This window comes from Salmo salar, chromosome ssa13 (assembly GCF_905237065.1).
Source record: "Salmo salar chromosome ssa13, Ssal_v3.1, whole genome shotgun sequence".
Classification (NCBI taxonomy): Eukaryota; Metazoa; Chordata; class Actinopteri; order Salmoniformes; family Salmonidae; genus Salmo; species Salmo salar.
Window position 1 is genome coordinate 39,801,677 of NC_059454.1, and position 14,812 is coordinate 39,816,488.

At 43.0% G+C, this 14,812-nt stretch overlaps 1 protein-coding gene across 1 annotated transcript in view; it reads right to left on the minus strand.

Annotated features, from left to right (window-relative positions):
- Window positions 1-3,074: 3,074 nt before the first annotated feature.
- LOC106567119 (teashirt homolog 2) overlaps window positions 3,075-14,812 on the minus strand; it is a 52,097-nt gene continuing 40,359 nt past the window's right edge. Inside the window, exon 2 of the mRNA XM_014136036.2 lies at window positions 3,075-6,843. Coding sequence (XP_013991511.1) covers window positions 3,779-6,843 — 3,065 coding nt within the window. The 3' untranslated portion in view covers window positions 3,075-3,778. The remainder of the gene's footprint in view (window positions 6,844-14,812) is intronic.

Genomic DNA, 14,812 nt, shown 5'->3' on the forward strand with positions numbered 1-14,812 from the left:
TGTTATTCTCCTCTCACAGAGAAGTAACAACATGACTCCATCATTGACTGGCCTATGTCTTTTGCGTTGAACACAGAAATGAAACCAAATTAATAATAAAGGAGGACCATTACAAGTTGAACCATAAGAGACAGACAGAAAAGAGGGACAGAAAATCATGAGTAGGCCTAAATTATGAAAGCAAAAAGTTTGAACTATTGTGATAGAAAGTTTTGAAGACAACAAATGGATTATCACACTGTTCCTGGGTTTTCACCTTCACTTTATCAACCCTTATATTTCCTTGTTAGAATCAGGTATCAGGTTACATGATTGATAAAGCATGCATGTGCTATAATCGATAAATGACCAGGAGTTGATATTCATGATGCACGATGAATATGCTGTATCATGCGGCTTAATTGATTGATCAAATGTTTTGCAGTATATTAATCAAGTGTTTCACGTGATTAGCAAATTTGTAACAACACAACAATCTAACAGAAAAGACATGACAGATAGGCCTACCCAAAGGTGGTGGAATGGAGATTGCTATTCATTTAGACCACATCTTCAATCCAGTCATAGCTCATGTAATAAGGCATGTACATGAGAACTGACAATTGAGGCCTGGAAGTAATGACTCACTTGGCACACACTGGTGGAATCAACATTGTTTCCATGTCATTTCAATGAAATTACGTTGAACCAACGTGGAATAGACATTGCATTGACATCTGTGCCCAGTGGGGAGGTGTGATGGTGAGATCCAGGATGTCTTAAAAAGGACATCACATATCATAAGGATTTCAGGGAAGAAGAAATTAAACTCAAAGGCTCGGTTTCTGTCCCTTTTCGCTAGCACTGTTAGACTAACAGGTAATTTTTGAAAATAGTAATTCATTAAACAAATTAGATGAACATATTATGATGTTGTGTGATGAGCTTTTCACCCCTCTTTTCCTCTGTGAATCACAGATAATGCAGAAAACACATCCTTGTCTAAGCCACAGAAGGAAACAAAGTCAGGCAGATAGTAAATGTTTTGTGTGTATCCAAGCAGGAAAATTCCAGTGCACATTTGTCCCATTACAGCACATCAACATCAGAAGGAAGCATGCCAATGTAAGCAAGGAGCGTACACTTATCATTATTTGATAACATGTTTAATGACAGATTGACAAAGGATTTGCAAATGCGAGCTGGCATCAATTTTGCTAAGTTTGGTTTTCACAGCCGCCTCTGCAATGCAAGTATACTTATGTGCATAATTTGATTTTTCTACTAAGCTATTAGTATGGTTTTTAAAAAGAATCCCCAAGCCCTGGCCTGTGTGAAGAGTGTAAGCTGTTCTGATGTTTCGTATCCATCAGACTATGAATAATCAGAATCATGACATTTATAGACCTTAAGATGGTTTAAATGTTTCAAAAACAATTTTACAGCTAGACGTACCGCATAATGGTATAGGCAGGCTGTTACTTTTGATTGTCTGAAAAACATTGGGTAAGAATAATTTCTTTAACACGATATGACTAAGACAGAGAATTACACATACTAATATTTTTCTAAAATGTATTTAATGTACTTTTCCTTCATTCAAGTTTCCTGGATGAGAGGGAACGTGATGACACATAATACAATCTAACATCGATAGAACACCACAGCTGCTGGATGTACAGTACTGTGTATACCACTGTCTCTGCTAACCATGTATAGAGCCCCACAGTGGAGGTGTCATAATACCCATAAAACCTTGTGATCAATCAGGGAAATGGTTCCAATCGTTTTTCCACCATTCATTTTTCCCATAGGGGATTTTACCCTGGCGTAACCTTTTGATAACCATGTAAATCTCTCTAGGATAAGGTGACTTTTATCAATATATTCGCCTGTAAGGTGTAAGGAAGTGTATAATTAGGGTGTCCCATATTATATCAACTGTAATTAAAATGAAAACATCTCAAATGAAAAAAAACATGGATTGTTTGGCAACTCCACTGACTTGCTTACTTGATATGAGTCCGCTTTTTTTTTGGTGTGATGAAATGGCATTTGAACCTTGTGGAATATTTTTTTAGGTCATGGTCACATGTACTTATCTTTTACTTATAGACTATATCTTCTCTGTACAGTAGCAATACACAGCCAATGTGACACTGACTTATTAAACCAAATTCAGGTAAGAGACAATCCTGCTGATTGCATTGATGACAGCATTTTATTTTTGCTAAGCCTAATGTGGATCACTTGCTGATAGAGCAAAACATTTGTATATGCTTTGAATAATATTGTTTCCCCACATGCAATATTGCAGTGAATTTCTATAGACATTTCAAAAAGGATAAAACAACTCAAGCTAAATTGTGTAATTCTGAATGATTACAGCTGCAGCAGTACTGAGGCATATCTCCTTTTTAATAAGCCAATTCAATCTCACGTTTGATTTCCATTAATAAACACAAAAGATCTGACTATTGCAATCAGTGTTTCACTATGTTCCACCCATACCTTAGCCTCAATTTAAAATAAGTTCCTACTCTACATCATAATGGCTCGACAGACGAATCAAGGGATCCATTGGTGGGGCGAGGCATTAAATAATTTATAGCTTTAATCTGTTCACTGAGGTGTGTGGTCTATGAGAGTAATTATACATGCAAGGAGAAATTATATCTGAATATATTTAACTGCATTAGGAGTCATCTGATGAACAATTGAGATTGCCTGCTCATTTCCAACAATAGAGGGCAAGTTGGTGTCACAGTATTCAAATCACCATAGCGCCCATGTGCTCTTTCTCCATTTGCCATCAAATGTCAGTCGCCTGGTTATAAACCTATTTGATGGGTGGTGAAAGGTGGTGGTAATTGATGGACTTGATTGCGTGAAAAAAAAATGGATTCATTGTGTAAAATGTCTATGAATTTAGCAGGCAATTATTTGTATAGCTGTGAAATAAGAGAGCAAAAGGAAATGTTTAATTGCTATGAAGAACACGGTCACTCCCAACCACACATTGGTCTATGCATATATTTTTAATCTATTTCAGGAGACATACAGGAGACTCGTGCAAACTTAAAATGAACACAGGCTGGTAGCAAATGTTAAGTCTTTATTTCAATTGGTAAAAAAAGGTGCAGGTATCATTTGTCTCACTGTCATCCTTTTAACATGAAACACGAATCATTTTTTTGTCTTCATTTTTTTGGTGGCTTTTACATGTGAGACATCCTTGTTTCCAACCTGTCTAAATGTGTTGGGTTCATGTACAGAATCTGAGTCTAAACTGGTTATTTAACATTTATTAAAGTGCTTTTCTGTTCTATCATTGCAACACAAAACATTTTTACATAGCAATATACTGTACAGTTCAGTAAATGTGTTAACATGTGTCTGGCTACCTGTTTAAAAAACTGCATATTTATGCAGGTATCATTGGAGTTAAAAATTACAATTTACCCATTACTTTGTCTTTGAAATAATACAACTGAAACTTGACATATCATACAAATAAATAGTAGTCATAGCCATAGCTATTGCATGCAAACATCAGCAATTATGTTTCAAGCATTAATACATTTCATTACTGGTGATGCATTTGAGCAGGGTGCAAAGGTATAAGTTGGTGTATTATTTAACATTTTAGGGTTTAGTCTAGCCAGTGTGTCCATGTCATCTTCAATTAAATGTTTTCAATCATTATGCATACTACACAATGCTACTGGAAATATGGTTGAAATATCTGACCCGTGTTTTAAAAATCAATAACAAAACATTTAGCAAAAATGAACAACTCCTACTCTTTGTCCATTTCCACATATTGTGAATGGTTCTCAGGGGATTTGCTGTGAGTTTTACTCAAGTGGAGTTTAACCGCATGGTTACTAGCAAATGTCCTACAGCACAGCTTACATTTGAACTTAGCATCAACGTCCTCCTCAGTGACTAGCGTCTCTGTTGCCCGGAAACTGAGAGCCTTAGACAGTTCTGGCTTCTCTACCTTCGTCTGATGTTCGATAGGCAGTTTGCACATATCTTTGATTTGGAACCCTAGGTGTGATTCCAGGTGGGAGATGAAGGCTGGTGGTGTCCTGAACTGGGAAGCACAGTCATTGCAGTAGAAGATCGGATGGCCAGTATCCATGCTCTTCAGAAACTTGGTTCCCCCTGTTTTCCTAAGTTGGTATTTCACATTGGCCAACCAATGGCTGATGGTTGTCATGGACAGTCCAGTAAACTTGGAAATGTGCATTCGTTCCTGAGGACCAAGATCTGAGAGTAAGTACTTGCCCTCAGAAGTCAGAAAGAGGCTGGAGGCGAACTGGGCTTGGAGGATGAGAAGATGCCGGGGGTTCCAGTTCGACTGCCTTCCCTTACGCTTGTGAACCGAGTATACCTCAGCCGACACATCCTCAAAGCGTCTCACGTCTGTTTCCAGTTTCATGGTGGGTATCCTCGATGGCATGGATGATTTTGGTGTGGTGGCTTTAGGAAGAACCTTGACCATGTCAGCAATGTCAGACAGAGCGTGTTTCTGTGGCATTGGGGCAGATGGCCGTAGATGTGAGGAACTTGGCTTGTTAGGTTTATATTTTGTCAGGTCTATTGGCTGATCATTGCTAGTAAACAGAAAGGCATTGTTAACTCTGTTCCTAGCAGGGGTAGCATGCACCACTGCTGGTTTCTCCATACTCCGGTTGAGTTCAGCGAAAATAGATTGAGAGCAAGCAGATAGTTGACTGTTTTCAGATCTTGAATTGGTGGGCTTATTTGCTTTACCCAAATGATTGTTCAGAACTGACTGCAGTGCACTTAGAGGGTTTATGCCCAGTATTTCTGGGGTGTCATTGACAAGCTCTGAAGTAGCGCTTCGTCCATTGCTGGCAGGAGGGCTTGGTGTCTTGCCTCTGTCTGAGAAATCTGGGCTCAACTTCCCTTTGATCGCATCACTCCCTTCATTCAGACAGTCTGCTTCGAGCTTTGAAGAGGTAGAGAAATTGTCCTGACAATCGCTGTCATCATTCTCCACCAGATCAAACTTAATATTCTGACTTTCTTTACCATCGCTAATGCCAACCTTTTCTTTTTTGATGTCCGCATTTTGATGCTGTTGCTGTCCCTTCTGAGTTTCAACTCCCCCAGCACCCTGAAGAAACTTCCCCTTTGGGGCGATCGATCTGAGCTTGTGGTTGAATGTCTGCTTTAGCTGAATAGGGGGAGACGCTGAGAGGGGATTGCTGCTCTTGATGATCCCAGAGAGTTGATAGGCAGCATGGATACTGGGGTAGGCACTCCAACTGGGGGTCCCAGTCTGAGCCTTGTTGATTGCAGAGGCCACTGTGTTGGCTAAAGACTTGAGGATATCCCCTCCTCCACCTGATGATCCCTGCTGCTCCAGATCCTCCTCGCGGAGATATGGATATTTAAATGCCCCTTCCCCTGCCTTTTGATCCTTACTCTCTGCCTTGTCATCCTTCACTTGACTTTCTTCAATTTTGTCCAATGTGCCTTCTCTCTGGTTATCTTTCTCACTGTCCCCTGGGGAAGCAGTTATTGGAGACACTTTATCACCTTCAGTTTCATTAGCAAGAGGCTCAGCTAATACCTGCATCTTCTCTATAGCCAAGGGATCCAGAGCTAATTGTTTCCCCTTCTTAGAGGCTGAGTTTGTAACTTTTATGAAATGTCCAGTGACCATCATATGAGTGGTGAGCTGTTGCAGGGTATCATGTGAGCTCCCACACTCCATACATTTCAGAATCTGAGACTTGCATGTCTCAAACTGCCAAGTGTAGCTAGCCCCATTCTGATAACCATAACGATTACTGTTAGCATTTGAAATAGCCGCGGACCGTTGGGCCTCGCTGTAACCAGGTAACCCTGTGGTAGAATCAGGAGAACAAGGTCTATTGGCTTCGTAGGCCCGTTTCTTTGCTGGTGGCAGTAATTTGGGTGAGAGTACTGGGATTGGTTCTTTCAAAGGCACTTTTTGGTAATGCTTTGTTTTTATCATATGGACACTCAAGTCCTGGAGGGATTCAAAAGAATGGCCACAGAACATACATTTCAGAACTTTCTGTGCATCATCTTTCCCTTCCATGTCTTGCAAATTTCTTTTTCTTGATTTGGAGGACGTGGAGGCATTGCTCGGTTTGCCGTGGTTGTTGTCCTGGTAATGTCCGCTCTTATTCATGTGCACTGTTAAATCCACAATAGAGTCGTAGGCAGCACTGCAGTCCTTACACTTGAACCGACTTGCTCCTGTGAACACCGTCCCACCTGCTTTGCTGCTCTGTCTGTAGAGGTGGACCGAGCTGAAGAGGTTGGGTTTGGACACAGGCCTTGGGGATTGCGTTTGCTGGAAGGTTTTGGAGAGTGCATCCTGGTGCCAGTCAAATTCACTCTTGGTGCTCCCATTGGTGCTGTCACAGTTGGCTTTGCTAGGTGTTTTGCCAATTTTCAAGTCCATCCCAATCCCTGTCCAGTAGGAATCTGAGAGAAAGTTAGCATACGCAGCCCTCATTCTCTCCAGACTGCTGTGCATGTCATCCTTGTGTTTTGAACCGCTGCTCTCCTCGACTTTCTGACTTTCAGGTGGTGAGGCCATTTTGAAGTCTGAGAGCGAGAGTCTATCGCTGGTGTCGCTAAGGCGTGACTCCAACTCGGCCTCTTGATTGGAAAGGACACTGACGGGGGAATTCTGGTAGCTGTAGCTGTTACTGCTTTTGTTGTCCATCTCTTTGTCCTCTGAGGCCTTGGGACTCGTCTTCTCAGAACCCTCCTCTTCAGTTGGAGTGTCATTCTCTCTGTCATCCTCAGGGATGGTCTCTTGCATGATGCCATCTTCATCAGGCTCATATACTAACAGAGAGGGAGAGAGAAGAGATTCAATTGAATGACCATTTCTCAGTACTCTGTACAAATCTGCTAATAATAGTAAGAAATCGCCATTGGGAGAAGGAAATGATTTGCCGTGCAAACATTACAGGGCATTTGAAATAGGTCCAATGTAAAACATGCAAGATATTTTTGAAAAACTGGAAAACCCACAATGCTGCACAATGCAGGCCAGAGCTACTTGAGAGGATCAACGATATGGACGGACATAATGCCTGTACTAACAAACTGCTGGTGGTCAAACAGCTCCTTGTGATTCACGGCGGGCCATTGACTTAGTGCTGTGTCAAAGGTTTCCCTGCCTCATGTTGAGATGTTTACAACAATCGTTTGACCAATGACTGACAAAATGCAATTGATTTCTCCTGGGGTTTTACTAAGTGTTTTTGCAAATGGCCTATTCCAAAGTGATGAGTGTCTCCAAACTGCAATGAAAAAATGTAAGCTTTCTCTCTTGGATAATATTTTGTCATGCGTGGATCTACCAGATTGTGTTGCAGCAAATTACACAGACATAGATATTCTAATATCCCACAAGTGTTCTATTAATAAATTAAAAAGCCTGAGTCTTGCAAGATGAGAGGGGTTTACTTCAATTTCATTTTTTTTCCTGAAATATATAATGTCTCCATTTAAGTGGTCACAGAGTGTCTGTAACAAAGTATTTTATCTGTGTTGACAGACAAATGTAAACGCTTTAAGCTAAATAAAACCTAAATATGGCTAATTATTAACAAATTATATTGTTAATCACAGCAAAGAAACAGTAATATGTCAGAAAATAGATTTACTTAGTATAACTAGATCATTATCTAAAATACAGAGCGATTACTGGCAACCTGTCACTTCGTTATATTGCCCTTGACAGTCTCATAAACAGCAATTATCTATTTCATTATTCACCTGTTTGTTCACACTCATAGGGCACAAATGCTATTACATCAATTAACTGATAATTAAACAACAGTATTTTTAAATCAGTAACCATCATCTAATTTGTATTACTTGTGATACAGCATATTAGGCTATTTTGATGAGGCTGGTGGATATGTTAGTCAAAAGGTAATATCAGCAAAACTATAATCAAAACAATACAATCAAAATATTCTCTGTTCATTAAGTTGCCTCTTAAACGTTGCCAATCCACAATATGGATACACAAAACCCATCAACAGCGGTCACAACACTTTTGAAGAGACATCTTACAGTATATGCAGTTTGTCAGCTTTGTCACATATACGGAACAAAAATATAAACACAACATGTAAAGTGTTGGTCCCATGTTTCATGAGGTGAAATAAAAGATCCCAGAAATGTTCCATATGCACACAAAATTTTTTTGTTAATATCCCTGTTAGTGAGCATTTCTCCTTTGCAAAGATAATCTAACCACCTGTCAGATGTGGCATATCAAGAAGCTGAATAAACCGCATGATCATTACACAGGTGCACCTTCTGCTGGGGACAATAAAAGGCCACTCTAAAATGTATTTTATTTATTTTATTTCACCTTTATTTAACCAGGTAGGCAAGTTGAGAACAAGTTCTCATTTACAATTGTGACCTGGCCAAGATAAAGCAAGCAGTTTGACACATACAACAACACAGAGTTACACATGGAGTAAAACAAACATACAGTCAATAATATAGTAGAAAAATACGTCTATATACAAAGTGAGCAAATGAGGTGAGATAAGGGAGGAAAAGGCAAGAAAGGTCATGGTGACAAAGTAAATACACTGCTCAAAAAAATAAAGGGAACACTTAAACAACACAATGTAACTCCAAGTCAATCACACTTCTGTGAAATCAAACTGTCCACTTAGGAAGCAACACTGATTGACAATAAATTTCACATGCTGTTGTGCAAATGGAATAGACAACAGGTGGAAATTATAGGCAATTAGCAAGACACCCCCAATAAAGGAGTGGTTCTGCAGGTGGTGACCACAGACCACTTCTCAGTTCCTATGCTTCCTGGCTGATGTTTTGGTCACTTTTGAATGCTGGCGGTGCTTTCACTCTAGTGGTAGCATGAGACGGAGTCTACAACCAACACAAGTGGCTCAGGTAATGCAGCTCATCCAGGTTGGCACATCAATGCGAGCTGTGGCAAGAAGGTTTGCTGTGTCTGTCAGCGTAGTGTCCAGAGCATGGAGGCGCTAACAGGAGACAGGCCAGTACATCAGGAGACGTGGAGGAGGCCATAGGAGGGCAACAACCCAGCAGCAGGACCGCTACCTCCGCCTTTGTGCAAGGAGGAGCAGGTGGAGCACTGCCAGAGCACTGCAAAATGACCTCCAGCAGGCCACAAATGTGCATGTGTCTGCTCAAACGGTCAGAAACAGACTCCATGAGGGTGGTATGAGGGCCCGACGTCCACAGGTGGGGGTTGTGCTTACAGCCCAACACCGTGCAGGACGTTTGGCATTTGCCAGAGAACACCAAGATTGGCAAATTCGCCACTGGCGCCCTGTGCTCTTCACAGATGAAAGCAGGTTCACACTGAGCACATGTGACAGACGTGACAGAGTCTGGAGACGCCGTGGAGAACGTTCTGCTGCCTGCAACATCCTCCAGCATGACCGGTTTGGCGGTGGGTCAGTCATGGTATGGGGTGGCATTTCTTTGGGGGGCCGCACAGCCCTCCATGTGCTCGCCAGAGGTAGCCTGACTGCCATTAGGTACCGAGATGAGATCCTCAGACCCCTTGTGAGACCATATGCTGGTGCGGTTGGCCCTGGGTTCCTCCTAATGCAAGACAATGCTAGACCTCATGTGGCTGGAGTGTGTCAGCAGTTCCTGCAAGAGGAAGGCATTGATGCTATGGACCGCCCGTTCCCCAGACCTGAATCCAATTGAGCACATCTGGGACATCACGTCTCGCTCCATCCACCAACGCCACGTTGCACCACAGACTGTCCAGGAGTTGGCGGATGCTTTAGTCCAGGTCTGGGAGGAGATCCCTCAGGAGACCATCCGCCACCTCATCAGGAGCATGCCCAGGCGTTTTAGGGAGGTCATACAGGCACTTGGGGGCCACACACACTACTGAGCCTCATTTTGACTTGTTTTAAGGACATTACATCAAAGTTGAATCATCCTGTTGTGTGGTTTTCCACTTTAATTTTGAGTGTGACTCCAAATCCAGACCTCCATGGGTGGATAAATTGGATTTCCATTGATTATTTTTGTGTGATTTTGTTGTCAGCACATTCAACTATGTAAAGAAAAAAGTATTTAATAAGATTATTTCATTCATTCAGATCTAGGATGTGTTATTTTAGTGTTCCCTTTATTTTTTTGAGCAGTGTACAATATAACAAGTAAAACACTGGAATGGTAGATTTGCAGTGGAAGAAAGTGCAAAGTACAAATAGAAATAATGGGGTGCAAAGGAGCAAAATAAATACATAAATACAGTAGGGGAAGAGGTAGTTGTTTGGGCTAAATTATAGATGGGCTATGTACGGGTGCAGTAATCTGTGAGCTGCTCTGACAGCTGGTGCTTAAAGCTAGTGAGGGAAATAAGTGTTTCCAGTTTTAGAGATTTTTGTAGTTCGTTCCAGTCATTGGCAGCAGAGAACTGGAAGGAGAGGCGGCCGAAGGAGGAATTGGCTTTGGGGGTGACCAGCGAGCTGAGATAAGGGGGAACTTTACCTAGCAGGGTCTTGTAGATGACCTGGAGCCAATGGGTTTGGCGACGAGTATGAAGAGAGGGCCAGCCAACGAGAGCGTACAGGTTGCAGTGGTCGGTACTATATGGGGCTTTGGTGACAGAATGGATGGCACTGTGATAGACTGCATCCAATTTATTGAGTAGGGTATTGGAGGCTATTTTGTAAATGACATCGCCGAAGTCGAGGATCGGTAGGATGGTCAGTTTTACGAGGGTATGTTTGGCAGCATGAGTGAAAGATGCTTTGTTGCGAAATAGGAAGACAATTCTAGATTTAACTTTGGATTAGAGATGTTTGATGTGAGTCTGGAAGGAGAGTTTACAGTCTAACCAGACACCTAGGTATTTGTAGTTGTCCACATATTCTAAGTCAGAACCGTCCAGAGTAGTGATGCTGGACGGGCGGGCAGGTGCAGGCAGCGATCGGTTGAAGAGCATGCATTTAGTTTTACTTGTATTTAAGAGCAGTTGGAGGCCACGGAAGGAGAGTTGTATGGCATTGAAGCTCGTCTGGAGGGTAGTTAACACAGTGTCCAAAGAAGGGCCAGAAGTATACAGAATGGTGTCGTCTGCGTAGAGGTGGATCAGAGACTCACCAGCAGCAAGAGCGACATCATTGATGTATACAGAGAAAAGAGTCGGCCCAAGAATTGAACCCTGTGGCACCCCCATAGAGACTGCCAGAGGCCCAGACAACAGGCCCTCCGATTTGACACACTGAACTCTATCAGAGAAGTAGTTGGTGAACCAGGCGAGGCAATCATTTGAGAAACCAAGGCTATTGAGTCTGCCGATGATGATGTGGTGATTGACAGAGTCGAAAGCCTTGGCCAGGACAATGAATACGGCAGCACAGTATTGTTTCTTATCGATGGCGGTTAAGATATCGTTTAGGACCTTGAGCGTGGCTGGGGTGCACCCATGGCCAGCTCTGAAACCAGATTGCATAGCGGAGAAGGTGCGGTGGGATTCAAAATGGTCGGTAATCTGTTTGTTGACTTGGCTTTCGAAGACTTTAGAAAGGCAGGGTAGGATAGATATAGTTCTGTAGCAGTTTGGGTCAAGAGTGTCCCCCCCTTTGAAGAGGGGGATGACCGCAGCTGCTTTCCAATCTTTGGGAATCTCAGATGACACGAAAGAGAGGTTGAAACAGGCTCGTAATAGGGGTTGCAATAATTTCGGCAGATCATTTTTGAAAGAAAGGGTCCAGATTGTCTAGCCCGGCTGATTAGTAGGGGTCCAGATTTTGCAGCTCTTTCAGAACATCAGCTGACTGGATTTGGGAGAAGGAGAAATGTGGAAGGCTTGGGCGAGTTGCTCTGGGGGGTGCAGTGCTGTTGACCGGGGTAGGGGTAGCCAGGTGGAAAGCATGGCCAGCCGTAGAAAAATCCTTATTGAAATTCTCAATTATAGTGGACTTATCGGTGGTGACAGAGTTTCCTAAACTCAGTGCAGTGGGCAGCTGGGAGGAGGTGCTCTTATTCTCCAAGGACTTTACAGTGTCCCAGAACTTTTTTGAGTTTGTGTTGCAGGAAGCAAATTTCTGCTTGAAAAAGCTAGCCTTGGCTTTTCTAACTGCCTGAGTATATTGGTTTCTAACTTCCCTGAAAAGTTGCATATCATGGGGGCTGTTCGATGCTAATGCAGAACGCCACAGGATGTTTTTGAGTTGGTTAAGGGCAGTCAGGTCTGGAGAGAACCAAGGGCTGTATCTGTTCCTGGTTCTACATTTCTTGAATGGGACATGCTTATTTAAGATGGTGAGAAAGGCATTAAAAAAAATAACGAGGCATCCTCTACCAAAGGGATGAGGTCAATATCCGTCCAGGATACCCGGGCCAGGTCTATTAGAAAGGCCTGCTCGCTGAAGTGTTTGACAGTGATGAGTGGAGGTCGTTTGACCACTGACCCATTAGGGATGCAGGCAATGAGGCAGTGATCGCTGAGATCTTGATTGAAAACAGCAGAGGTGTATTTAGAGGGCAAATTGGTTAGGATGATATCTATGAGGGTGCCCATGTTTACGGCTTTGGTGTGGTACCTGGTAGGTTCATTGATAATTTGTGTGAGATTGAGGGCATCAAGCTTAGATTGTAAGATGGCTGGGGTGTTAAGCATGTCCCAGTTTAGGTCACCTAGCAGCACGAGCTCTGAAGATAGATGGGGGGGCAATCAGTTCACATATGGTGTCCAGAGCACAGTTGGGGGCAGAGGGTGGTCTATAGCAGGCGGCAATGGTGAGAGACTTGTTTTTAGAGAGGTGGAAGTAGAAGTTCAAATTGTTTGGGTACAGACCTGGATAGTAGGACAGAACTCTGCAGGCTATCTCTGCAGTAGATTGCAACACCACCCCCTTTGGCCGTTCTATCTTGTCTGAAAATGTTGTAGTTAGGGATGGAGATTTCAGAGTTTTTGGTGGTCTTCCTAAGCCAGGATTCAGACACGGCTAGGACATCCGGGTTGGCAGAGTGTGCTAAAGCAGTGAATAAAACAAACTTAGGCTTCTAATGTTAACATGCATGAAACCAAGGCTATTACGCTTACAGAAGTCATCAAAAGAGAGCACCTGGGGAATAGGAGTGGAGCAAGGCACTGCAGGGCCTGGATTCACCTCTACATCGCTACAGGTACAGAGGAGGAGTAGGATAAGGTTACAGCTAAAAGCTATGAGAATTGGTAATCTAGGACATCCGGAACAGAGAGTAAAAGGAGCAGGTTTCTGGGGGCGATAAAATAGCTTCAAGGTATAATGTACAGACAGGTATGGTAGGATGTGAATACAGTGGAGGTAAACCTAGGCATTGAGTGATGATGAGAGAGATATTGTCTCTAGAAACATCATTGAAACCAGGTGATGTCATCGCATGTATGGGTGGTGGAACTGAGAGGTTGGATAAGGTATAATGAGCAGGGCTAGAGGCTCTACAGTGAAATAAGCCAATAAACACTAACCAGAACAGCAATGGACAAGGCATATTGACATTAAGGAGAGGCATGCTTAGCCAAGTGATCAAAAGGGTCCAGTGAGTAGTGAGGTTGGATGCGGTCACGGCGATTCAGACAGCTAGCCGGGCCATGGGTAGCAAGTTGGCAGAAGATGGTTTGTTTTTAGCCACCTCATGCGTTTCCATCGGTAGATTAGTGGGGTTCCGTGTGGTAGGGGGGACCAATCCAATTGGCAAAATAGTTATAGTTATAGTGGCCCAAGAAAATTGGCCGATAGACCTGTTCAGATAGCAGCCGATAAGACAGCTAACGATTAGCTGGCCGCAGATGGGCGTTCAGGTTACGTCGCGACGGAGGGGCCAGTTGGATAACTCCCTCGGGCAGATAACGTCAGTAGTCCAGTCATGAAGGCCCGATGGGGCTCCGCATCGGCAGTAAAACGGGTCCGGATAGGTGATTGTAGCCCAGGAGTGGCTGATGGAACTCTTCAGCTGGCTAGCTCCGGAATAATTGATGTTAGCTCCGGGGACCGACGTTAGCCAATAGTCACTCGGATAGCAGCTAGCTAGCTGCAAGATTCAGGTGTAAATGTCCAGAGCTTGCGGTAGAAATCCGGGGATATGGAGAGAAAATAGGTCCGGTATGCTCTGGTCTGTGTCGCATTGTACAAAACTGGCGATAGCTTTTCGAGCTAAGGAATAGCTGATGACCGCCAACCGTGGTTAGCTGAATTCTAACGTTAGCTAGTGAACTGGCTAACTTCTGGCTAGTTTCTGTTGTGGATTTCAGATTTCAGGTAAATAATACTTTTTTTTAAATTGGTGAGGCGGGTTGCAGGAGAGTGTTTTGAAGTTGAGTTTTTAGAAAAAAAAATATATAAAAAGATATGCGAAGAAAAGATGTAAATATATATATATACACGGGATACGACAAGACGAGGACAAAGGACGTCTGACTACTATGCCATCTTGGATATATATGTGCAGTTTTGTCACATAACACAATGCCACAGATGTCTCAAGTTTTCAGGGAGCGTGCAATTGGCATCCTGACTGCAGGAATGTCCACCAGAGCTGTTGCAAGATACTTGAATGTTAATTTCTCTACCATAAACTGCCTCCAACATCATTTTAGAGAATTTATCTGTACCTCCAACCAGCCTCACAACCGCAGACCATGTGTAACCAGTCCAGCCCAGGACCTCCACATCCAGCTTCCTAACCGGATCGTCTGAGACCAGCCACCCGGACAGCTGATGAAGCTGAGGAGTATTTCTGTCTGTAATAAAGCCCTTTTGTGGGGAAAACC